At 42.9% G+C, this 26,472-nt stretch overlaps 1 protein-coding gene and 1 long non-coding RNA gene across 3 annotated transcripts; one reads left to right on the top strand and one right to left on the bottom strand.

The window, feature by feature from the left end:
* The first annotated feature begins 3,175 nt into the window (after positions 1–3,175).
* DDX3X (DEAD-box helicase 3 X-linked) lies at positions 3,176–23,275 on the top strand. 2 transcript variants are annotated; one of them, XM_068916413.1, is made up of 17 exons: positions 3,176–3,731; positions 6,374–6,431; positions 7,562–7,612; positions 13,065–13,188; positions 14,293–14,436; positions 14,520–14,619; positions 15,201–15,336; positions 15,782–15,867; positions 16,412–16,510; positions 16,587–16,747; positions 16,947–17,091; positions 17,192–17,336; positions 17,562–17,743; positions 17,830–17,947; positions 19,068–19,224; positions 20,281–20,408; positions 20,748–23,275. In XM_068916413.1, exons 1-17 carry the CDS (start codon positions 3,687–3,689, stop codon positions 20,828–20,830), a joined length of 1,962 nt encoding a protein of 653 aa, XP_068772514.1. In that variant the 5' UTR covers positions 3,176–3,686; the 3' UTR covers positions 20,831–23,275. The 2 variants fall into 2 exon arrangements, with proteins under 2 accessions (XP_068772514.1, XP_068772523.1); XM_068916422.1 differs by having other exon boundaries at positions 3,552–3,731; positions 20,284–20,408.
* LOC138061874 (uncharacterized) lies at positions 21,812–25,212 on the bottom strand. Its single transcript, XR_011135866.1, has 2 exons — positions 24,096–25,212; positions 21,812–23,641 (listed from the first exon to the last, which is right to left on the bottom strand). It is a non-coding gene; the product is annotated as an uncharacterized lncRNA (long non-coding RNA).
* Positions 25,213–26,472: the final 1,260 nt, after the last annotated feature.

The following is a 26,472-nucleotide window of genomic DNA, read 5'->3' as shown; positions in this document are numbered from 1 at the left end:
CTGTCTGCATGTTCCAGGGTGGGGATGTCTCTGACCAACAGCTGGTCTTGAAGTCTGGGAAGAAGAAACATGGTATAAGAGAAAAGGAAAGAAGGGTGCAGCTAATGGGATGGCGGACGTGCTCTGAAAGCATGGGGGCTGGGAACAGGAGCCTGTAGAGAGGAGAGTGGATCAGTGGAGAGTTAGCGAGGAGAACATAGCAGGCATAGTGTGGCCAAAGCAAGCCAAAACAAGCTTGAAGCATAGCCAGATATCCACGGACCACCCAGTGAAACAGATAATCATTTCCTACGGTCCAGTAGGGAGAGAGATGGAAACTTGTGGAACGGATGGCAGCTCCAGTGAGAGAAGTCAATGGGATCAATAGCACCTACCTGGAGCATCCTGTCCCACTCACGTATCTCAGACTAGGAAAAGGATGTGGTAAATACAGGCCTTAGGCATCTTGTCAGACTAGCTGGCAAAAACTGACGTAAAACATTTGTGATGATGCGCAATGCACAACATATTCCTTCTAGTTGACACAGAAGGAGGAAAACCTGAAGGAGATGGAAGTCAGAGGATATGCACATATGACCTATCGATAATCTCAAACTAGATAAGTAAAATCATGTAAGCAAGGCCAGCATCCGTCATCCTCAGATGATAATATTCTAAAGGGTAGCTCCACTTCTTAAACAGTGTTGACTTTCCAATCCAAACTGACTGGTGACAATTGGGAGTACCGCTTTCCTAATGCAGGGTAACTATCTTCTCAGTGCTCAGAAAGTTGCATCTCTAGCTGTTCTCTAAGGCAAGAGTATTGCCTTTGAGAATGCATAACAGATGAGGCTCTGCAGGTGGGGCAATAACAAATTTGAGAATCCTGGTAGGATTTGACTAAGAATTGAGTGTCCAAGCAGCCAGCAGCGTCAAGTTTTAAGCACTTTTAGTTGAGCCATCAGCAAAATCTTACTGAATCAAACAGACAGTCAGGAGGAGTTGTGAGGACTCTAATGTGAGCTAAACGCTTGACTCATACTCATTTGATGCTCAACTTCCTCTTGTAAATTGGCTCCACCGCAGGTTCAGAATAAAAAGTGAAACTGAGAACACACAGTCCTGTCTAATGCAGATGGTAACCTACTGACAAATTAAAGAACTAACTTCCCAAAGCAATAGAAGGACTTGTGTGCTTGCAGCATAAGACTTCAACATTGTAATTTGCTCTGCTTGGGTGAGCTGTGCAGAAGCAAACCTCCAGTATGAAACACACAGTCCCTTCTACTAACCTATTGCTCTATCACGTTTTGTGGAGCTCCACAGAGGCATTTGAGCCCACCTGTTTTCTGGACTGCAGGATCAGGAATTAAATTATCATTATCCTTCTAAAACAGTGAAGAAGGCTTAGTTAATGTCATTTTCTAGTTTGTGTGAATTATATCAAACAATGCTATTGTTTACTAAAGCTATGCAAATATTGTAGGGCTGCAAACATTACAAGAAGCGTTTAAATCAAAACAGAATTTCCTTAAAGTTATATGAAGAAAGGGAATGACAAGATTTTTTATTTAAAATTTGGTTTTAAAGACCCAGAATTTGGGCCTAAATCTCATAGCAGCTTTCTTTAAAATACAGAATCTTTTTTATTTTCAACTGATCTGAGGCAGCCTTGGTAATGTGAACACACCTGCAAATGTTTAAATGATATAAATGGATGCATCTGGGGAAGAAATACAGGTATAAACCTTTAACTCTAGAGGTGTAAGTTGGCTAAAGGAGCACTATGGAAGACCTAAGCAGGAGAATGGTAAGTATTTTGTTTAAGGATAGAAACTGTCCTGTCTAGAGCTGCCTGGTTTGTCTGTGAGGAGCATGCACAACTCGTTTAAGGGTTTGTTCATGTGTCTAAATTCTCTGGGGTTTAATTTGTGGAGTGGAAGGACTTTTGCTCTGGAGTCTTTAAGGGAAGCTAGGTTGAAGAACCCAGGTTAAGAAAAACTAAGATAGGTTTTGGTGTGTGAGTGCTCTGGGAAAGCTTCGTCTTGCTTTTAAGTCCCACACTGAATCTAGCTGTGTTTCTGAGGTAGTAATCTTCCTTATGACCTCCTTTTGAAAGAGAGGCAGAAACCTGATGGTGGATGAATAATGGCTATATGTGGCTCAAAGACAAGCAGACAAAGCCTGTTTCTCTTTCCCTATGACTTAGTAACTGCTAAGGTGGTCTCAGCTTGTAAGTGGGTTTGTTAGTGCTTTTACTGACCCAATTTTAATGGAAAAAGCTCTAGTGTCTTCTGTGTCATCAGGTCTCTTACTTGTGATGGTGGAGGGGCATGGAAGTTGTTTCCCTCTGTTTAACAGTGAAAGGTAGCTTTATGCTTATTGTTTGGCTGGTGTTTTATAGGCTAACAGCAGACTTGAGTCCAAGGTGCTGCCTTTTGTGCATATAATGGGATAGCTTAATAAAGCAGCCAGTCCTGGGGAAACACAGGTGACCTTTGGTAGCTCAATAGACGTGGTGGATGAAGGCAGCTTTAGGGAAAAAAAGGTGATTTTAATACTTTCAGTGACTAGATCCTTGTAATAACTGATGTCAATTACCAACCCTATCACGTTAGGGGTGGGAGTGACTAGATATCGAGTGCTGCCTAGCTGTGTGTTGTGTTCAGAGCAGCTAGGGCAGAACAGTCAAGAGGGGTGAGGTGAAACCATCTCTTGTGAAGCATGCAGAAATTGGTGGAGGGTTGCCTAGTGGGGCAGGTAGAGGAAGGAAGCCTTTGTGGTGGCTCCTGCCGTGCCCTGCACGGGCTGTGGGGGCATCATGTTAAGGACCAGCGTTGGAGGATTGCTGGGGTGGAGGGTAGGTGGCAGAAGCAAGAAGCCGCTGTGTCCGCGGGGGAAGTGGCCCCTCCCCGGCTGGCCGTTGCCCTGACTCCCGCTGGGCAGGCCACACAGCGCACTACTTCTAGTGGCCTTCTCCTTCTCGCCTCTGCCTCTCCATTAGCACCTACGCCACTGTGCCGGGAGGGAAGCGCACAAGATGGCGGCGGGCGCCGGCAGGGCCGCCCACGTGACCTAGAATCCAAGTCCTTCTAGAGACATCGCCGCCGCGCGCGCGCCAGAGGCCGGCAGGGCGCTCTCGCGAGCACGCCGAACAAAAGGGGGGGGGGGGCACAGTGATCTCGCGAGAGTGTCCGCGGCGAGGCTGGGGGAGAAGAGCAGGCCGCCGGGAGGAAGTCTCGCGGCCTCGACGGGCGAGCCCGGGAGACCCAGCGGAGGTGCCGCACGGGCTGGGGCGTTGAAGTCTCGCGATACCTCTGGCGCCCCCTCCCACCCCGTTCATCGAAGGCTGAGCTGAAGGGCCCGCGCAGATCTCGCGATAGGGCCTGGGCTGCCTCCCCCCCCCCCTTCCCTTCTCCCCTGGCGCAGCGCGGTCGGTTTGTCTCGCGATAGCGCTCTCGCAGGAGAAAGGGGGAGGGGAGCGAGCCGGCAAGGGGCGGAGCTTGCGCGCTGAAGTCAGCGCACGCCGCCGGGCAGGCGGGAGGGGCGGGGGCTGTATAAAAGCCGGGGCCGAGGCGGGGGGGAGGGTTTCAGTTAGAAAAAGCGATTCGAGGCGGACGAGCGGCAGCAGCGGCGAGTTCCCCAGACCCGGCGGCGGATCTGAATTTCTTGAGGCGGAGCGGGACAGCCCGAGACGATCTCTCGTTATGAGTCATGTGGCGGTGGAAAATGCCCTCAGTCTAGACCAGCAGGTGATGGATGGGCCCAGGAATGTTCCCGGGCGGGGGGGAGGGGGGCCCGCTCCGTTAACCGGGGCGCGGCGGGGGTGGGGGGAGGAGAAGAGGCGCGGAGCAGGCTCGTGTGTGGGTGGAGGGGGAAGCTAGGGCTGGGGAGAGAAACGGCCGGGATCCCCCGCGTGGGATTTTCCCTCCCTTCGCAATCCGTGGCCGCTCGCATCGTGGTCTTTTATTCCCCCTCCCCCCCGCGATTTGTGTCCGGCAGTCCTCCCCCCTCCCCCCCCCGCGTGGCCCGTTTGTGGCGCATTCAGTTGTTGCGCAGTTTCCGTCGTGCGGCGGCTCCGCGCCGCGTTGGGGTGTTTTTTTTTTTTTTTTTTCCCCCTTCCCCCTCCTTGCCTCCGCGAGGGCGCGCGGTCCCCGTGGCGGGGAGCGCGGGGGTGGGGGGCGGGGGGGGGAAAGAGAGACAGAGTCCGGGGGTGGGGGAGGGCGGGCGAGCCGGAATCTGCGCGTGCCCCTGCGGCCTCCTCGCCACGCTCCAGGCCCGGCTTTTGTGTGGCGGCGAGCGATGATGGTAGCGCTGGCTGCCGGGACCCCTGGCGGTGGCGGTGGGGAGCGGCCGGGCGCGGGGGGGGGGGGAGGGAGTGGGGGAGGAAGAGAGAGAAAGAGACAGGATAATGGCGGTCATTGTGCTTGTGACGGAGGAGGGGGGGGGCGGCGCAGCGCGCTTTGTGTTGGCGCTTCCACCCCCCCTCCTCTTCCTCGGGGAGGGGGGGGAAGCTGGCGGAGGGGGCGCTCGCGGCCGCCTTTGTTCCCGCTGCGTCAGCAGGGCCCGGCGGCCCTCCGCCTTCCCTCTCCCTCCCTGCGGTGCCCGTGAGTGCCGGGCCCCGTGACGCAGTTGAGCACGGCCGTCGAGCGCCTCCGCCGCGGCCGGCGGGTCTCCGGGCGGCTCCCGGCACCGCGATGATATTTGCTGCCTTTTTTTTTTTATTTCCTCCCTCCTTCCCTTCCCCCCTCCCATTCCTTTTCCTCCCTTCTCCCTTTTTGTGGGGCGGAGTCAGGCGCAGGCCCCTGCCCAATGTAGAGGGGGTGGATGGTTACCTAATCCTCGGAGAAAGGAGGGGGGAAGGGAAGCGGTCCCAGTGTCGTAGTGAGACCCAGGGCGGGCAGCTGGCACAGTGGGGTAGCGCTAGTCCTCATCGCCGCTGCCCTGGAGAGTCTCCGGCGAAGTAGGTCAGGCAGCCGGCTCTTCCCCCCCCCCCCCCCCCCGAGGCAGCACGTGACGAGGGCCGGCTGCTGGATTAGCTGGGCGGCTGCGGCTGCTCCCTGCTGCGCCGAAAATCCCAACCCGCAGTGCCGGCTGCACCGCCGCACTGAGATGGCGGCTGCGCCGGCCTTCGTTGCTGCGCCATCGCCGAGATCAGCTTTTGGTTTGGGATGCCCCCGCAGCGAAGGCCGCTGGCGTCCAGCGGGAGAAGATCTAGCTTTCATTCCCGTTGACTGTCTTCTCGTAGACAGATGAGAGCCACTTTTCACCTGCTGAATAATCTCTTAAGTTTTTCTTATTGCTATTCAGAAAATGGTCGTGCTTTTTTAACCTCATGTGGATGCTCAGATCAAGTAAAGAAGTCGTGTTTTAAGTGATAGCTGTAGAGAAGATCATAAGAGATGCCCCCCCATCAGAGTTTTCAGGAATCTGAATCCTGATGTCCTAGATGGCAGCACATGTAATCAGACATCTTAAAGGACAATGGATTGGGATCCTTGCTTTGGACTGTGAGGTCCTGCTGGAAGACTTGTGCAGTTGCTCTTGGCTAAAATTTAATTGTTTTTCCTGTTTTGGTCTTTCATCAAAATTTTTTTCCATCTTATCATGCAGATATAGCTGTTGCAAGCTGTCCTTTGAATGTTATGTATTGCAGCCTGCCTTGTACTGAAATGAGTCGGTATTTTGCTTAGCATGCAATTCTAATGTTTTAGTTGGACCTGAACTGAAATACCTGTTCATAGGCTTTTACTGTGAGGCCAAAGGTTGCACACATGTGTAAAAGAAAGGCAAATGAAAAGTTGCCAAGTTAACTGCAGGAAGTAATCACCTGACCTTTTGAGAACAATATGTGCCTTGCACCTTAAGATGCTGTCTCAATAGTATTAGTGTAGTCTTAAAAGAAACTGGTTTCCACATCTCTGCAAGTTGAGTGCCCAGCTTAGTTTGTTATCAATTTAGCTGTTGTCATCTGTCTGCTGACTTTATTAAAACAAGTTAAAAGCTGCCTCTGACTTGAGTCAGAATGTGTTTCGATGGACTGAAAGACCATTTCAGAGTGGTACCTGTTCTGCCTGTACACAAGAAGTTTGTAGTATTTGTTTTGATGAGTGTAAGATAGTCTTCTGACTGTGCTGCTGCCTGTGTAATGCACGTTTAATGGTGGCCTTGAACACACTTGAAGACGAGTTTCACTGTTAAATATTTGGTACCAAAGATGAGTCTCAGGTTTCTCTCCTTGATGAGACCCAACTAAGATTATGAAACAAATTTCTTTGCAGTAGTGACTTGTCAGAACACTGTGCTTTCATGATCAATACAAATTTTTTCTTTTCTCTCTTTAATCTTAGCATAAGCTCATAACGTGTCTGATATTTACCTCTTTTATTTCTAGTTTTCTGGTCTAGACTTGAATTCCTCAGACTCTCAGAGCGAAGGAAGCTCTTCAAGCAGTAAGTATATGCAAGTTTGCGAGTATATTGTTTTTAAAATGGATAGCTCTTGTAGCTGTGAAAGCAACTTCCGAAGCCAAGATTCAGAGCGATGAGGAAAGGCAAGGAGGTTGGTATTGTAGGACAGCTTTAAAAATACTCTCTGCTTTAGTTAGGAGCACTTTATTCAGCAGTGGTATGGCATTTGTAAATCTGTTTTAGTAGTGTTTTGCCTTTAGGTATTGAACTAACCTGAGTGTCTCAATTCTGTTGCTAGCTTCTGTTCCCTGCATTAAGTCTTGAGTCCAGTGTTTCAATTTGGTTGCTAGTTTTTGTTCTCTGTAGTCAAAAAGCTGAGGTTAGTAATTGCAGTAGTGATGTGATGACTTGTCTTTTCAAAGTCTTGAGCTAGAGCCAGAGTGTTTGAAAGCAAAAGTTCTAATAGGTCACTGCATTCATCATGATTCACTGACATATAAGCATTCTCTAACGTAGGCTTAACTATGCTAAGAAGAGAAGGGAACTTGCAGGGGTTCAAGTTTAGCTTCTACCTCTGGTACGTTCTGTCTGCTAAGCAATGTAAATTACATGCTTCTGGATTACAGATGAAGAATGTTATTCAGAGGCAATTATATGTGACTGCTAGTTAGATCTCAGCTGAACCGATTGTGAGTTGCATTTAAAGGGAAGGAAGAGTACCTAATATTAGTAATACTGTAAGTGTTAGTATTTGAAAGACCTAATGAAAATCTTGATCTTCAGCTACCCAAATATCTGGGACCAGTTTAAGCCTTAATCAGGTCTAGGGAGGCAGGCTTTCATCACACGTACTGTAATGTCTGTAAAGGTCATGTTTGACTTCAGCAAAGGAAACGCAAGACCTGTTGTGCTTTAAAAAAAGAACAGATCCATAAATAAGTATGGAAGAGCTTTGTGTTCTGTGCTTTGGGTTTCTTGAAGAACTTTTGAACCAAACTCTGTAGTAGGTGCTGTATTAAATATTAAAGGGACTCCTTGTTTAAAGATGGTGAGAAAGGCCTTACAACTCTGAGGCAAGACATGTTCCAAGCAAAAGCTATTTTAAAGACTAGTATCTGAATACATCCTAACCCTGCAATCTTGTAACTTTTTTTTCCTCCCTCTTCGTTTAGAAGGCCGATACATTCCTCCTCACCTACGGAACAGGGAAGCTGCAAAACAGGGTATGTATCAGAAATAATGGTGGCAACATCTGAGAGCGTGGTTCTGTGCCCACTTCTGAATCTGCCTTAACAAACTGCTTGTTGAGGGCTTTGGCACAACTATTAAGTGGCTATACAGACTGCCTGAGTGATCAGTGCAAAACCTTGTCACTTAATCTCATTTGTTACCTGGTAGTGTTGGCTCCTTCATCAGGTTAAATTTTAAGCTTGATTTCAGTATCCAGTTGGCAAAATGTTGTCTGAATCTCACCAAGCAATTAACTGTGATTGAGCCAAGATGGAGTCTGCACCTGAATTTCTCTCGCTTTTGATCTTGCATATCAACTTCAGTGACTTCTGACAGTACCAATTACTCTGTTAGTAGCTATGATGTGAAACTTAAACTAGTTTAATGCTACAGCTGATGAGTACAGGTTTAGTTTTTAAACATGTTTAAGTGCACTTGCACTTGACTGGGGTTGCATGGAGACCAGAACAGAGAATAGGGAGGTTGCCCTTTCCTAGGTTTTGTCATCTCAGTGGAAAAATGCAAGAGTGCTTGCAGAAGGTAATGTGGAATGCTGACATGTGAAATGAGTGACCATTGTTGGTCATCTATTTGCAGAGGCAGGGAGAGGAGGCTTTGTGCTGGGAGATGGCTTTTTACTTGATTTTTCTAGAACAAAAAAGAATAAAGAAGAAACGCTTTGTGGAGTGCCTCAGTGAAGTAAAAGTGACCTTTAGTTGCGAGATGACAATTGCACATCCTGTTCTGTGCCCTTGAAATTCCCAGTCACCTCAGTCTCAAACGTGAGCAGTCTTCCAAGAAGTCTGCTAGCTAACCCTGAGAGGAGCATGCTGTTTTTCAAATGTGGCGAAACCAGGGTTTAAGTTGGCTTGTGGCCGTTTGCTGTTTATATTTTTTCCTTATATGGTAACTTGTACCAAATTCCAGTTTAATGTTTGAGGATATCAGCTAAGGAGTTTGTAGAGAGTATTTTTTTTAATCTTCCCTTCAGCTTACAGCGTGACCTGTGGGTATAGGGATGTCACTGTTTCACCTTTTTATGGAAGGCCTATGTTGAAACATCGAAACGGAACAGCACATGTGTGATCACGTGTGGTTTTCTGAAGACTGAGACCTTTGGGTGACTTAAAGTAGAAAAAGTACCTGTTATCCCACAGTCTGTCTGTGAGATGCCTCCTGAGGCATAAAGTGTCCATATTAGAAGCTGCTCTCTGAGCTGGAGACCGTCTTACTTCACTTGAGATATTTGAGCTGTCTGTGCAGTGAGGAGTTCAGTTACCTTTGAAGTGAAAAATGTGTAGGTGTTCCAGTTTAAAGCTTACCCGCCCAGAGGAGGGGGGGGGGGTGAATCCTGTTTCCACATTACTTGGACTTCCATAACTAGAAGATCATGTTATAGTCTACTCAGGAAGTAATCCTGGGTGGTTCTTTCATGGCATTTTTGTTTTGATATCTATTGCTAACGCACTTAAATAACACCTTTCAAAAAGGTATAGAGAAATCTTATTCCAGGTTTTGCACACGCCTTATTTGAATAACTGAGCATGCTGTCAGCTGCCCTTAGTAACCTGGTACTTCTGAACTTCCTTTATACCTGATTGAGTACTATATCACTGTACTCTTCATGGCTCTCTGCAACAGGAAGAACATGTTAGCTATATGGAAACCACTATTGCAGTTCTGGGCTCCCACCAATAAAAGCTGTCAGTGGATGTCATCAGTGCAGTGATGCAAAGTTATGCTATTCTTTAGGATGATTTGAGATGTTACAGTTGCAGTGTCATAAGCTAAAGTCGTGTGTGGATTTACTTTTTACAATTAATGTAATGATCACTTCTTTGCTGGCTGTATTGATGCTTGGAGGCTCTTCTAGCTATGTACAGGATGCGTACCTTAGCATAACAGGCAAAATGAACGTTAGATAATTGTATGGCTATGTAAGGCCTTCAGGGCCTTGTTTTGTTAACCATCTGTGAAAGACTGAATAATACCCTAATCTCCCTTTTCCTGTTACAAGTGCAGTAGCCTGTTCAAGGTTTCCTGTTGACTGTAAAAAAAAAAAAAAAATCAGTCAAATTACATAGTAGAACTGTTGTTCTTCAGTAATCCAGTAGAATGGTGTTAGTCTTGTGCACAAACCATGACCTGATGGGTTAAGCAACTATTGTAGCTTAATGTAGCTCTTATTTCAAAGGAAATTGTAAGGAAGAAAAGTAGAATTTTTCTACTCTATGGTCTTAGGTTTGTTTTAGAGCAGCTAGGCTATAGTGTCTGGCTTGGGATTCTCAGTTTTTACCATAATCAGCTACAGGGTAGTAATTCATAGATGCTCTACTGAAGTTGTGCAGTTGAGTTATTTGTGGCTAAGAAAGAAATGGCTTAAGGCAGAGGACTCAGGCATTTGAAAGTAGTTGTTCTTTGTGTTATGTTGTACATGAGGAGATGATCATGCTTGTGGTTTAACTAGCTATTGGCAGGGGAAGCGTGTTCAAGGCTCTAGAATTTTTCTGTTTAAGAACTCTGCAGTGTTCCCCTAGTCCATTAGGTAGCTTCAGCTTATTCCTGTTCATGCACATTCAGACCTGCCCCCTATTTTAATATTAATCTATTAGCTTTGTTCCTGGGAACAAGCCACTACAGAAAATGTGAGAATGCATAAAAATACGTAGATGACTTAATGGTAGTTGTGCTTTTGAACTATTGTAGCTACAGCATATGGCGCTCAGTATGCTGGGCTGCCTGGTCAGAAGCCTCTTGCATTATGAACTTTAGACTCAGTATCAGTAAAGCATGATGGTGTCAAATCACCTGCTTGTTAAACTTTCTGAAAGCTGCTCCTGAATATTTCAGGTCAAGCATGTTCTGTAGTAGATCAAAGAATAGATTTTAGAAGTATTCTCACGTTTTAAAACTGAGAATTGCTGCCGTGTGTGATGCTTTTTCAAGTAAACTGACAAAGATAATGATAAGCATTATAATACCTGAATGAAACAGACTGTCTTCTGGAAGTATATGACAACTTTAAAGACTGAGAAGCAACTCAAGAAGAACTGCAAAATTGCATTAAATTCTTGAATTCAAACTTAAGCTTTCAGTGAGAAATGTGTGCTAGATTGAATCTAGCATTTTTTTTAAGGTCTTAATATTTTAAGGAATTTTCCAGTTCTTACAAGGTCACCAGGCTGGCATCTCTAACATAAACAAAACTATCTGTGGTTTGATGTGGGATGTCTTGGGAACTGCATTTCTTTTTTGGTGTTGATTTTTAGTGTGCCACTGGCTGTTCTAAATCATGGTGATGTCTTCTGTTAGCTGGTTGCTGTTAGGGGCTGAGGCTAATTGCCTGGTACTTCTGTTTGGTTTTATACCAACGAACCCTTAAAATACAATTACTAAAATAAAGGTGGAGTTAAAGGCCCTGATCAAGAAGAATATGTGAGTATTCTTTAAGGTAGTGCAGCAACTGTAAGACTAAGGTTTTAAAGAAAACCTGACAAGGTACCAGATTAAGTTGGTGTAGCTTTAGAAACCTAACAAGCTAGATGAGAAAGTTTACTTTGTGTGGCATTGGTAGTCTAAAATCTCCTTTCCTTTTGGAACTGTCCAGACTTGGTTGAAAACCTTGATATAGTACAGAGCCAGTCCACTTCTATGGGTCCAGGCACTAATCAGTAACTAAATCTGTATGATTCTGGAAGTTGCCTTATTGGTGTGACTATTTCTGGGCAGAATGGTGCATCTCTGTTTAGTGTGGCTTAGCCTTCAAGTGAAAGTTGCTTGTAGTAAAATCTGTATTTCAGTGACTTCTAAAGAAGCATAACTTTATTTCATTCTTGGATATTAGTGAGGTGGTTGTTGTATGCTCCACTTAAGTTAGACCTAGTGAGTGATAGCTATCAGACTGGCTCTTAAAGGTGCCTTGTGCCTGGTATTTGTCCTTCCTCTGTGGAGTGGAATTGCATCCCCCCGCACCTCAACCAAACTCTTCAAAACACCTAACAAGTTAGGGTAACTGCTATAGCAAAAGTTTGTGAGCCCCGATTAGGAAGATGGTCCAGAAGAACCTCTTTCTTTGAAACAGTTGTATTGTCTGTTGCTTGCATTCTGGTACACTGGTGCAATCCAGCAGCTGAGTTAGTGCTGTGGGGCGTGCAAAAAAAAAACTTTTTGTGTGAGTGACATCTCCCTTTATTTCACTTAACTCTGCCAAAGAGTTCTGAGCTGAGACTTTGGTTGGGGAGGTAATGGCTGTATGAATGGCTGTGACAGTGACAACAACCTGAATGGTTGTGGCAGTGATCGCAGTGGGTTTGCAACTAGAGGAACCTCTGGATTTGATGACAGAGGTGGGTGTAGGGGAAGACACTGAAAGCTGTCATCTTTCAACAAGAATATGAAAATGATTATTTTAAACTTATGCAGCATTGTTTTCAAACTTGTGAAGGTTGAATTCTGGCTTTTTTTTTTTAAGGTGGATTCTAACACCACAGCAGTGTTTAATGCTCTGCTTTTTCTTAACCCCGTCCCTCCATAGCTGAACAAAAATAAGGCCTTTTCATCTACTTTGGTTTGCTCATCTTAGCTGAGGTACTTTGCAATAGATCCTTTCTCTTGGAGTTAACGTTATAGTTGCAGGCATCTGTTGTACGTGAGTTTAGTGTTAAGTGTTCTGCAGGAGTTTGTGTGGTAATTCATGGTACAGAACTTAAGTTCCTTATTTCTACATGGTGTTGTTTAAAATTTCTGTTAATGCGGAGGCTTTGTCAGTTGTTAAACTCGCCAGAGGCCTAGTTAACCCCAGAAAAAAACCTGGATCTTTAATGTCAGGGCTCTGTGAGGGTAGAGAACTGATGTAGAGCTGGAGGAAGAATCCTGAACTTGGCAGGACTTCCAGTATCCTAATTTTTTTTTTCTTGATATATCTGAGGTTCCAGTCCTTAGGTATTTTGGTTATTAAATTTGAGACTGGCTTCTGATGGTAATGTGATCAGCTTGAACGTGCTTGATGAGCTTGCCCTATGTAAATAGGGCATTGAGGCTTGTGATATTCAGAATCTCCCAGCTATATTGCATTTGTCAGCTTTATTCTCAAGTGGTTCAAGTGCCCCTGAACCTACTGCTTCTAGAACCTGTCTTTCCAAAGCAAGCAGCTTAAATATTGACCAATGCAAGTGTTGTTTTAAACATGATGTGCTTGTACGTTAGTGCCTCTAGAAGAGGCTTTGGCTGTCTTCTAGCTTCATAGGAAGTTCTGATTGGCAAGGAATAAAGTTTAATCTCTAATAGAATACCTTACGGTTGTACATCTTCCCTTGTTTTGAGGACTGCCTGTCTTTTCCTGTTGCATGCATGTCACAGTGAAGACTTAACTGGACAGATTCTCTTTGCTTTTTCTTGTGAATGCTTGGGCCGTGTAATGTATGACTGAAATATTTTCTCTGCTAGGTTTTGATAGTGGTGGCTGGAGCTCTAGCAGAGACAAGGATGCATACAGCAGCTTTGGTGCACGATCTGACCGTGGGGCAAAATCAAGCTTCTTTGACCGTGGAAATGGGTCAAGAGGAGGAAGGCAAGTACTGTCTTTGAACAATGCATACTGATTCTGCCTTAGCACCTGTTCTGGTAGCACACTTGCTTTCTTCTCTGTCAGAAGTATCCTGCACTTCACTAGATGTGAAGTGCAGGATAAAGTAGGAGGACCCTGGGAGGGAAGGGTGGAATGAGAACCTTCCTTTAAAACTACAGGAGTTCTAGGATGGGGAAACTTGCTCGTGTTTGAAAGATTAGCCCAAGCCCAACTACTCACTGAAGCTGTAATGACTTGCTCTTTCATGAAAAGATTGCTAGATGGGTGGCTACTGTCAGAAAAATTTTTTTAAACAGCTGTTGGAAGCACTTAACATAAAATACATCAAGACTGTTTTTTTTGAGTTTTTTCCCCTTGTTAAAAAGTGTAGTTAATACAACTGGGTGAGACTCTTGCAGGTTCTCTACCTTACTTGATCAGTCTTACACACATCATGCGTATGCACAAGTATGGTGAGAGTGACCTTTATCGACTAGTAAAGCTGACGCTAGTCCTGTATCCAGCCTTTTCTCAAACATGGTTTACCAGACCAAAAACTAAACAGTTGAGGTAAGGATTTTTTCACCTTTTTTACAAGTCAGTAATACAGGTGAGCTTTTGTTTTTATTATAAAACATGTAGTGTGGTGCATAATTGAGGCTATATAATTTAGTTGGATCATGTATGTAGTGGGGGAATATAGGAACACAAGTTGCAGCACTTACGGGTTGTGTGTCTGTTCTTGGGAGACAGTTTATGCATAATGTGAAGCTCTGGAAGAGGTGTATGTGCGGGGGGAGACTACCGGTGTCCTCATAAAAGATTTAATTGAAGCTCTACAAAAATAGAAACTTGAATTACAGCTCTGCTGGCAGAGCACAGATTCTTTTAACTTGAGGTGTGCTTCACCAAATCAAAAGTTGGTATTTTGCTTAGGCTTACATTGCTGAGAAGTTAAACCAAGCTGTCAAATCATGACAGAAAAGCTTTCTCTCCATAATACAAAATGTTATGACCTAATGTAAGGGTTGGGACTGAATTTTAATTATGTTTGTCAAACAATCCTTTTGCCAGTGTATGGTTATCTGATGTTCTTGCTGTGTTTAGGTATGAAGAACGTGGAAGAGCTGGTGACTATGATAGGAGTGGCTTTGGTAGATTTGATCGCGGTGGTGGAAGTAGCCGCTGGTCTGACAAATCAGATGAAGATGACTGGTCGAAGCCTCTTCCCCCAAGTGAACGTCTGGAACAGTAAGTAATAGAGTTGTGTAAGTCAACAGGACAGCATTAGTTGATTTGACTTGCAAGTGAAATACCATCTTTTCTGCTTTTAGAGAGCTCTTTTCAGGAAGCAATACTGGCATTAACTTTGAGAAATACGATGACATTCCTGTTGAAGCAACAGGCAGCAACTGTCCTCCACATATTGAAAGTGTAAGTCTTTAGCTTTTTTATCTGTTTGGTGTGTTTCATCTTGACAATGTTAAATGTGTTTTCTAGGTGAATCTTGATGTCATGCTTTCTAAGCTGGGGGGGAAGGAAGCGCGGGGTATTTCAACTAAGCTGTTCTGCAGAGGAGAGTTGCGTGTAAGGAATTAAGACATGGGAGACGTTCTATAAGCTTATTGAATAACACTTGTTCACTTATGTGTGATTTTTTCATGGAATTATAAGTACATAAACAAGTAGAAGTGCTTAGATGTTGGTCTTGTAGCAATTGTTCAAGCACAGACATATGATGCATGATCAGCATAGCAGGCCAGTGTAGTCTGCACTTCACTCAACTGCTTTTTAAGAGTCACTGAACTTCTGTGACTGAACAGAGAAGATACTAGACTCTTGGTAACTGGCTTCTGAAAATGCGTGAACTTAAAGGCAAGCGGTACAGGAAGAAGTGGAACAAACGAAACTTTGCAAATGATTTCTTCAACTGAATGACTTGCTCCCTGGTTAGAGGAGCATTCTGACTGAATGGAAGGAATATCTCTATTTTTGACCTTTCAAATGTCTTGCAGTTCAGCGATGTTGACATGGGAGAAATTATTATGGGGAACATTGAGCTCACACGATACACCCGTCCTACTCCAGTCCAGAAACATGCGATACCTATTATTAAAGAGAAGAGAGACCTGATGGCCTGTGCTCAGACAGGTAAGTTAGTAACTGCTTATTAGTTGGTAAGTAGTAATTAAATAGCCTCTCTCAAGAGATGTAGAGTTTTGTGTTCCTCAAGCTGCAGTTGAGTTTCCTAAGGAAGTACAGTCTCGTCTTTAGAGCATACCAAAATACCTTTAGTGCTGGAAACTATTAGCTTAGTCTTGCCACTGCTTTAGGTATGGCTTGACTGTGTGTTTATCATATTTACCTTCCCCTTGGAGGGGAGATGTTTATGGTTGAAAACACACCCCAGAGGGGTTGTGCTGAAGTGTTTCTTTTTCCCCATAGATAGCATCTTTGGGATAAAGAGCGTGCTCTAATGGCGTAGGTAGTATCTAGAACAGATATTGCTGGGAATGTCAGTGACATAGGATTAGGTATCAGAGTTGACAGCTCTGATGAAAGTAACTATTAATAACATGAAATTGTGTCCCAATAGGTTCTGGGAAAACAGCTGCATTTCTTCTACCAATATTGAGCCAGATCTATGCAGATGGCCCTGGTGATGCCTTGAGAGCTATGAAGGCAAGTACTTCAGTATCTAGTCCTGGAGATGATAAAATTCTATTTATGACTCTTTCTTTACACCCATATGCTGATTTTTGGCTAGTGAGTCAGCTGGATTTCAGTGCAGTCATTTTTTGAGGAGCAGTAGGCAAATTTATTTCAACTGCTAGAAGGCTCTGGCTTTATCCCTTAAAGTGCAGTCTGTGGAATGGCCTGTCACTACTTTCCTATCAAAAGAGTTGATATGCAACAACAGGCTTTCTGGTATTCTGTGCCTAGCATTCTTCTGCTATTTAAGTGGTGGATGACAGTGCTGGTTGTAGAGGACAAGCTTGTTCATCTATATCACTGTTAACATGCTAACTAAAACTTGAATCATGGGCACTGTAATAAGGCAAAATCTTGAGTTGCAGTACTCAAAAGCATGGCTGAGGCACCTTATTTTTCTTGCCTGTTAAGTCAGGCTTGGTGGCACTTTGGCTGGCAACACTGCCCATCTGACAGTAGCTACTCCATTTCTCCCTTGCATTTTGAGTGCTCATTCAAAGTGTGTTTTCTTCAGGAGAATGGAAGGTATGGACGTCGTAAGCAGTATCCAATCTCTCTGGTCTTGGCTCCAACTAGAGAACTGGCTGTACAGATCTATGAGGAAGCCAGAAAGGTACATCTAGGTGTTCAGTATTATAAAATAAGTGGGGTATTTTTTTTTTTGAGAGCTAACTTACTTTGCTTTACAGTTTGCATACCGTTCCAGAGTTCGTCCGTGTGTTGTATATGGTGGTGCAGACATTGGTCAGCAGATACGTGACTTAGAACGTGGATGTCACTTGCTGGTAGCAACTCCAGGACGGCTGGTTGATATGATGGAGAGGGGAAAGATTGGACTGGATTTCTGCAAGTAAGTGATCTGGTCTTACCTGGACGCTGATGACTTGAATTTGTACCTTTTAAAGTGAAATCAAGTTTAAGAGTGAAAATGATACTTGAGATCTGGCTTTTGGTTTGTTAAATGTGTTGAGAGAACATTTAGTGAATTGTCTCTGCTGGGTTAAGGCTTAAGGTTTCGAGGGATAACTCTTTTTTTTATAATTATTTAGGTACCTAGTGCTAGATGAAGCTGACAGAATGCTTGATATGGGGTTTGAACCTCAAATTCGTCGAATTGTGGAACAAGATACTATGCCGCCAAAAGGGGTTCGTCATACCATGATGTTCAGTGCTACTTTCCCCAAGGAAATCCAGGTATCTTTTTTATGGAGTGCTCTAATGTTACAGCAATTGCTAGACTCAAATCCCATCTCTGGAAGGGGAAAAACAATTCTTCTTTTCTCGCTTTTTTTAGATGCTTGCTCGTGACTTCCTTGATGAATATATCTTTCTGGCTGTTGGCAGAGTGGGCTCTACATCTGAGAACATCACACAGAAAGTGGTGTGGGTGGAAGAGTCAGACAAACGGTCGTTTCTGCTTGACTTACTGAATGCCACAGGTAAAGACAGTTTCAGAGTTTCAAGGCAGATCTAATGACTGACTGAGGTAATGACCTATGCTAAATGAAGAAAAACTTCCTTGCGTTTTCTTAATGTGCAGTGAGTGTATTGCCTGTACAGTTTTAAGTTGATGCAAACTTTTGGTAGCAGAAGGTGGGGGTCTGAGGTGGTGTACTTGGCTGTGCAGCCTCTCTGGTGCTAACCTGTTGCCTAATTACTGTTAGGCAAAGATTCCTTGACTCTGGTGTTCGTGGAAACCAAAAAAGGTGCAGATGCTCTGGAGGACTTCCTCTACCATGAAGGATATGCCTGTACAAGTATACATGGAGATCGTTCTCAAAGAGACAGAGAGGAAGCACTGCACCAGTTCCGTTCGGGCAAGAGCCCAATTCTTGTTGCCACAGCAGTAAGTGAAATGCGTGAAAGCTGGAGGTGATGGGCACTCGCTTGTGGAATTTTTGCTAAGATTTGATTAAATGTCTTCACCACTAGGTAGCAGCAAGAGGACTGGATATTTCAAATGTAAAGCATGTCATAAACTTTGACTTGCCAAGTGATATTGAAGAGTACGTGCATCGTATTGGTCGTACAGGCCGTGTAGGGAACCTTGGTAAGTAATGTCTAGAGTTTCACAGACTCTTTCATACAGGAGTTGCTAAGTATAGTATTGGTTAAGTATTGGTTAAGTATGAGTTTCCAACTATAGAGTATCTCAGGGAAGCCCATGCATGCTTTTCTGTGGCCAAAAATATCAAATACTGTAGTTTTGCTGGCAATATATCTTAAGGGCTTTGGAAGCCTTTTGCAAGCTATTATTTACAACTGGAGAAACGTGTCAAGTGAACTTAAGAGCTCAAGTTACAGCTCTTAAACTGAACAAACACAGAAAATGAAAAGGTCTGTCTTTCAGTTTGCTGAAAGAGTTTGCAGAAGGAGAGCTTCTAAGAAATACCTGCACAATTGTATCGAACTTCAAAAATACCTACAAGAGGGCATATTAAGTACCTGGAATACTCATTGTACTTGACCAGGAGGAAAATTTGATTTGTTCAAAAGCTTACCGTAACTTTGTGGTAGATCATGTGGTATGCCTAGCTTGGGATGAAAGGAGGATCGTGGGGGTGGGGTGTGTGGCTCTTTTGTTGTTTTTGTTTAGTAGTTGTGTTTAAAAAGGCTTGCTTGTGCTCACATGCTTATATGAGGTCCTAGCATATCTAGAACTTGAAAATCTGCTTGCCCTGTGGTGATGCTGTTAGAATGCAGTCAAAATACTAAAGCACTATCCAAAACATGCTCTTTGAGCACTTCCCAAATGAGTAGCCGAATATGAATTAATAGTAAAGCTTCAGTAAGCAGTGTCTCGGTGATACTCAAACGTTTGTCAAATGAAATAACACTTCATTATTTGGATTTCCTGTTAGCGCTGTCTAGTCAATGTGGAAAGTAACCAATGGTTTTACTATAGCTAGCGCTCTGTCGCTGCTAAGTGATATTCTAACAGCACATATAAGCTTGGTTTCCTGTTTGTCATGTAAATGGCAAGGAGTTGTTCGGGTGGGTATGACAGAGTAATGCTCTTAAACAGCTCTCTTACCTAATTCTAGTCTTAAGTTTGGCTATAAATAAGTTGATTTTGGGGGTTCTAGTAGCCACACATGGCGTGTCGAATGGGATTAACTGCTGCAGTGTATTTGCTTTATGTTGAGCTAAAACTGACTCTTTTACTTCAGGCCTTGCCACCTCATTCTTCAATGAGAGGAATATAAACATCACCAAGGACTTGCTTGATCTTCTTGTTGAAGCTAAGCAAGAAGTACCATCTTGGCTGGAAAACATGGCTTATGAACAGCACCACAAAGGCGGTGGCAGCCGTGGGCGATCTAAGAGGTAACGATCTGAACTTGAACTAAAGGTATACATAGTCTGTGAGGCTGTTGTGATTGGTCTTCAGGTCTCAAAAATACAGTTACCCTCTTTTTGAGGGTGAAGTATCAGGTTGGAGTGAACTACAGCTACATGCACCAGAAGGTGACAGCTAAACATGAGTTATTTTATGATTGGATAAAACAAATTAACCAGTGAGCTGGGTATCTTGTACACAAGAAGAGAAACAGAAATCTCACGTGAGTGTTCATGAAATGCTTCTAGAAATTTTTACCTGCGTGTGCTGGAGCTGTACCTCAAGAGCTATTCTGATGTTAAGGAGATGATGTATGGCTCTTGCAGAAGAGGTATAAGAGCTAGAGTAGATGCCCTGGGATATAGGGTTAAGCAGGTAGTGCTAGTGGTTCCTTGAACAAAAAATGGCAGCATCTCAAATATTTTTATGCTATCTGAAGCAAGTCCTCAACTGAATTTCTGGAGTTACTTTTTTAAGTGGAACTACAGTCTCTTGGATTATATGGAACCTCTCGTGTGAGAGAGACTATTTCTGGAATAGTTCTGCTACAAAAACCTAAAATGCTACTATGAGCTGGTAACACTGAAATAAATTTGTATTTGATGCCTGTGCAAGTTTATTTTTGTCAGAGATAATGGCATTCAACGATAGGATAGGTTTTTCTTAAAGTATGCATGTGAAATGGTTGCCCTCTTCTGTGGTGTGGTAGATGGTGATAAATGCATCACCCAAATGGATACTCCAGGTTTAGGAATTCTGTGGAAAAGAGGTTACACTGAATCAGATCTAATTAGGACCTGAGAAAATAATTCTTAGTGTAACATGAAAAGTTCAGTATGTTAAATAGCAAACTTTCCTTTGCTATCTAGAATGTACTTGTTGCCTCCCTGTTTTTTAGATGCTTACAGTTAAATGGATTGTAGCACAGGGCTTAGAGCTAGTCAAGAACCAGTATATCTGCTAACCTGAAACAAAGAAATTCTGTTGAGTGGCAATACTTAAGCGTGTCTGTTTGTGTGTGTTTGTTTTTTTCCTCTATGTAGCAGTAGGTTCAGCGGAGGATTTGGTGCCAGAGACTATCGAACAAGTAGTGGTTCCGGTAGCAGTAGCTTTAGTAGTAGTCGATCAACCAGCAGCCGCAGTGGAGGAAGCAGCAGCAGAGGATTTGGAGGTAAGAAAAGTGGGCAGATGTGGCTGGCAGATTAAAAAACCAGATCTGAAATGCTTGCTACTGCTTGAGTGTTATCTCCCAGTGTGTGATGCAAAGTCTGCGTGCTTTGCAGAACTAGGTTATTCAAGGATAGCCACAAGTAACTTGTGCCAGTAAATACAACTGATGCTATCTTTCAAGAATCTTGGTTTAATGTGTATGTTTGATGGAGCTTTTCAGGGTGGGGGGGCGCTGTTCATTTATTAAATACCTTGTCTGTGTCCTGGGATTTTACTTATTAAGGAGGTGCAAGTCTTCGGTTGGTTAACTAAACATTACTGGTTTTCTTGCCTTGCATAGGTGGTGGCTATGGAGGCTTCTACAACAGTGATGGATATGGAGGAAACTACAACTCCCAGGGGGTTGACTGGTGGGGCAACTGAATCTGTTTGCAGCAGATACCTACCAAACAAGCTAATATGGAAACCACATGTAACTTAGCCAGACTATACCTTGTGTAGCTTCAAGAACTCGCAGTACATTACCAGCTGTGATTCTCCACTGAAATTTTTTTTAAGGGAGCTCAAGGTCACAAGATGGAAACAAAGGAATAAGTAGCCCTATTTTGAAGGTGGTTTGAAGACTCTATTGCTGTAGTCAGGATTAACTCCCCTCCCACCCATCCCCACCCAGAAACTGCATTTATAATTTTGTGACTGAGGATCATTTGTTTGTTAATGTACTGTGCCTTTAACTTTAGACAACTTTTATTTTGATGTCCTGTTGGCTCAGTAATGCTCAAGATATCAATTGTTTTGACAAAATAAAAATTACTGAACTTGGGCTAAAATCAAACCTTGGCACACAGGTGTGATACAACTTAAACAGGAATCACTGATTCATCCATAATATTACAAAGAAAAACTTATGCGGTAGCCTGCATTAGGGCTTTTGATATTTGCAGATTTGAAAAATAAAACATCTTGAAGCATATCAATGCAATTAGTTTCTAATGTGGCAAAACTGTACTAAGTTAAAGTTCTGATTTGCTCACTCTATCCTGGATAGGTACTTAGAACCTGATAGCCTTTAATAAGCCATTCCAGTCATGATGAGATGATGTATGGATACATGCATACATTAAAAGCACTGTTTTTGAAGTTAATGCAAGTAAATACAGCAATTCCTTTTTCAATATTTAGGCAGATCATTAATGTGAGCTAGCCAAACGTGGGCAGAATATTACAGGGAACGTTTAAAGGTCTGATAACTTGAAATAGTTTTTAGGAGAATTCATCTATTTAGACTTTTTAAAAATGCCTGCCATATGAAATTGAAATGGTAGAATGGCTGACCATGACAGTGACTGGTCCTCCTTAAGGGCCTGACTGAATTTTTGGTCTAATAACGCATGCTAGTGTTGATGTTTTTTGGTCAAGAGGGTATGAACAGGAAGAATTATGCAGCAGGCTTTATTTTAATGCAGATTCACATTACTCTGTTCAAGCTGCGTGGAGATGTTAAACTGGCTTACTGTAGACTTTGTAAAATGGCTCCAGAAGAGTAACAAACAAATCTGAGATCACAGAGGTTGGAAATGTACATAAACTGCACAAGGTTTCAATTCTGCTATTAAAGTGCAGTTTTAGTCAGTTTTAGTTGCATAGGTTTCCATTGTATTTATAGTCTGTTTATGCTAAATCTGGCCAAAGATAAGTATTGTCCACCAGAAAAATGCCTCTGCCACTTGGAATTTCTGTGCTAACTCTGTGGCCAGAGCAGATAACAACTCTAATCTACAGTGGCATAGGAAAATGGCAAAAATCTCCTAAAGTGCAATAGATTTTTTCAAGTGTATTGTGCCTTGTTCTAAAACTTTTATTAAGTAGGTGCACTTGACAGTATTGAGGTCATTTGTTATGGTGCTATTTCAAGTCTAGGTTTAGGCCCTTGTACATTTTGCCCATAACTTTTTACAAAATACTTCTTTTATTGCACATTCAGAGAATTTTATATATGTCTTGTGTGCGTGTCCTTAACTTCCAATCTTATTTTGTCTCTTGGAGATTGAACGCAGCTTGTTTAAGGAGAAGGAAATAGATTCTAAAACTTATTTGGGACCATGGGAATGATAGCTGGGAAGAAAAACTATTTGCACACGACAGATTTCTAGATACTTTTTGCTGCTAGTTTTGTGTAATATTTATTGAACATTTTTGACAAATATTTATTTTTGTAAGCCTAAAAGTGATTCTTTGAAAGTTTAAAGAAACTTGACCAAAAGACAGTACAAAAACACTGGCACTTGAATGTTGAATGTCACCGTATGCGTGAAATTATATATTTCGGGGTAGTGTGAGCTTTTAATGTTTAAGTCATATTAAACTCTTAAGTCAAATTAAGCAGACCCGGCATTGGCAGTATAGCCATAACTTTCTGATAGTAAAACAAAAATTGGCAACTTAAAATTAAACATGCCAAGGTTTTGATACACTTGTCTTAAGATATTAATGAAACACTTCTAAACACTGATGTGAAGTGTCCAGATTCTCAGATGTTTGTTGCGTGAGTTTTGTTTAGTTGTGTGTTTTTTTGTTTTTTTCAGTGAATGTCTGGCACATTGCAATCCTCAAACATGTGGTTATCTTTGTTGTATTGGCATAATCAGTGACTTGTGCATTTTAGCAAGTTTTATCAGCCAGCAATATTTTCAGTTCAGATATAAGGATTCACAACAATATGCAAGAATGGATTTAAACTTGCTGAATGTGAAAATTGAATTTCAAGTCACTGTAGGTTTAGAATTGCTTATTGTATTAGTTTAGATGCTAGCACTGCATGTGCTGTGCATATTCTTGATTTTATTAAAATAAAAAAGTTGAACTGCACAGTCTATTCGTTTGTTAAGCGTCACTCTTCTGGTTAAAATATTAGTATCCCCAGTAGTCTTACTCACATGCAACTCTAGAAGCAGGTGAATGCAGTGTGTGGTACACAACATCAGTGTGCTTATATATGGCAGCTGAACTTGAGTTATGGCTATAGCAGCCACACTGATGCTTGTACTGTGCAAGCTTTCTAGAGGTAAGTCCTAAGCAAGTCGTTACAGTACAGAAGAAAACATACTTTGACTTACCTTCCACCTCTTGAGTATCAAGTTTGGTTTCAACACTGCAAGCTTAAGTGAAGGGTATTGAATTCATGCTCAGGCGTGATTCCTTGGTTCCTCTGTTAAAGCTCTTAAAGTTCAGACACTGTGAGATAAGGTTTAAGTTAAATGTCTTGCAGGAGAGTTTTTTTTTTAGATTTTTTTTTTTTTACATCCAACCTGTGTTTTGCTAGGCACCTCCCTGAAAATAAGCATGTATGTACTAGCCCAACTAGGGGTGTGGGGTGACTGTTTTCCCCCCCTTCTTCCCACCTGCCCCGAATTCTTTTGAGATTAGCAGCTCTATACTTTGATTCTAGTTTTAAATCTGTGTTTCTAAAACTATGGGCTTTTTGAGCTATTGGTAAGCTGGACTGAGCTCAGTACTGAAATACTCGGGAGGCTGCGGCTGTAGGAATAGTTTGTCAGATGTCCCATCTATCAGTACTGTATGTGCACTTAGAAGCATAGGAAGGAGGAAACTGGAGCATGCTCACAAGCATAGTTTGACAGTTCTGCCTTTGAGTACACTATGAATGTGGACCACACTAAATTTTTACCTGCTTTAGACTTGCACTAATTGCCATCCTGCAGGGCTTTGTGTTGTCATGCTATGTCCTTGGATGTCCAAAATGCAGTTAATAGCTTCCGAAAGCTGTGACCTGGCAGGTTGTTCCATATACCAGCTGAAATCATAAAAGTAATCATGAACTAGAGTTTGGAGATGAGCTGGATGAAGCGTTGTGCAGTGTGGAGGTGGCTCATAGGATCCAGGAAACTGACCCTCGAGTAGAAAGGCCCGCATTTATTGCGTTGAGCACCAGGTTTGGTCCTGGCAGTGCCCACGCTGATGGTGCAGACGTCAGGCAGCTGAAGCAACAGGAGCACAGTGAAGCCAATTGTAAGAGCTTTGTGTGGTGCTCTCTGGAACAGGAAACAAAGGTTAGTGGAATCCTCCCTAAAATGGAGGAAATAGTGAAACTCTCAACTGGAGCAGGAAGTATTCTGGTACTACTGTGTTACAGAAATACTTTTGAAGATGAATACGGTAAAATGCTTCCATTGGGTGGGACTGGAGGAAGCAATTTCTTAATGTGAGGTTGAAAACAGGCCATTGGGTAAGTGGCAGGGAGAAGTGTATGACACTTAAAAGGTGCTGTGATAAGCTCAGAGCAGCTTCCCGCAGAAGTATTGTACTTTGACTGCTCTCAGTGCGCTTGGTGTAATTTTGAAGATTTCCCATGACAAATGGGAAGAGATTTAGGGATAGGTGGAAGGAAAAAAACCTGTGGCTGAAATGCAAAGATTGGAATTGAAGGATGAAAAATGACCATTTACATTACTGTGAAGCTGTGCTGTACCAGGTCTTCTAAACACACAGTGCAGTCTCTTTTTGCTGTCCAGAGAATGGCTTCAAATACATGTAGTGATAGAGGTTATGGTAAAAGAGGCTATAGTAAAAATTATTACTCTTTTTGCAGTGAGATTACTGTGATTAGGGCAGATGAGCAGTAATCTTCAAGTGTTTAAATATTTAAATATATATTTAAATAATAGTGACAGGGATGGGAGCAATTTAGAAAGTAATATCCAATTGTGAATTTTCATGCAGACTTGGAGAGCACTGGCATTAGAGGAATTTGGTCAACATTTTATTAGATGCAAGCGTGAGGTCTAAGCGATGATGGTGCAGAGAGCAGATCTGTGCAAGCAGGATGCAGCTGAGGCTCCCACAGTGGTGAGGTAAAAACTCAGAATTGCACTGTATACCTCATCAAAATTGTGTGCCTGTTGCCTTCAGAGTCTGTGAATCCTCTCATCAAGTGCGCTGTTTGCTGTTGCTCGTATTGATTAGTTATATTCATGAAAAATAACCTATGACTAAGATTTGTAATTTGTTGTAGTCCATAGTAATTAAACACCAGCTCTCATGGGGGAGGAAGAGAAGTCTGTAGTTTTACTCTATTTAATTGTGCAGTGAGTTTATCCTCTTCAATGAACCTGGTTAGATACTGTAACAGTAGCATACAAGCCAACCTTCAGGCAGTCATAACTGGATTGTACTTGAGGGGGAAAAAAGATTGCATAGAAATGACGCAAAACGTTGCTTGAAATTCAGCTAACATCTTTCATAAAACATGCCAGTATGGGTATTTGTGGTTCTACCAGCCTCCTAGTTTGTTGCTCTGTTCGTTGGATTGCTGCCTGCCTTGCATGTAGCCCTGCTCATAAGTAGCACTTGCATAAATAGTCCTCAAAGTAATGAGCATAATTATCTCCAGTTTACAGAAATATTACTCATCAAGCTGAAGTAACTTACTGATGATTAACAAAGCAGGCCTGGACCAGAGCCAAGAGTAGAAAAGCATAAGCAGTGACAGAGTCTGTATCTGCTCATTCATCTACCACCATACTGTTGTTTTCTGATGCTCTCAGTTCTTTATCTTTCCCGGTATTATTTAGGGAAGGCCTGGAATGAAAGGTTGTCAGCGCTATGGATGTCTCAAGTCTGACTCCTCTTGGCTCTGCGTTCAAGGTGGAAGGGGCACCGCATTTCTGCAGAGATTTTTGCAAAACAATTAAAAACCTGCTCTGAAGTATTTGCATTTTATCAAGAATTGGTCCCCTCTTAGCCCTGTCATTTCGGGGGAGGTTTACTGTGCATATCATCTGGATTTGTTAGCAGAAAAATACTTCCGCAAAAGGAATGTATTGTTCAAACAGATGTTCAAACTATGCGTACAGAGCACAAAATGCTGAATTTGATTAGTGACCTATACAGATGTCAGTACACTGACAGTGTTGACTTGTTACACGTTTGGTATGATGAAAGCTTGGTTCTCACTGATGTTTTGTGACGGTGAAGTATAGATTTCTCAGATTAAATGTTTATCATTTTTTCAAGGGAATGTTCTCATAGGCCAGGAATGCGGACTT

Source organism: Struthio camelus, chromosome 1 (assembly GCF_040807025.1).
Source record: "Struthio camelus isolate bStrCam1 chromosome 1, bStrCam1.hap1, whole genome shotgun sequence".
Classification (NCBI taxonomy): domain Eukaryota; kingdom Metazoa; phylum Chordata; class Aves; order Struthioniformes; family Struthionidae; genus Struthio; species Struthio camelus.
This window is presented reverse-complemented; position numbering and strand designations above follow the sequence as displayed.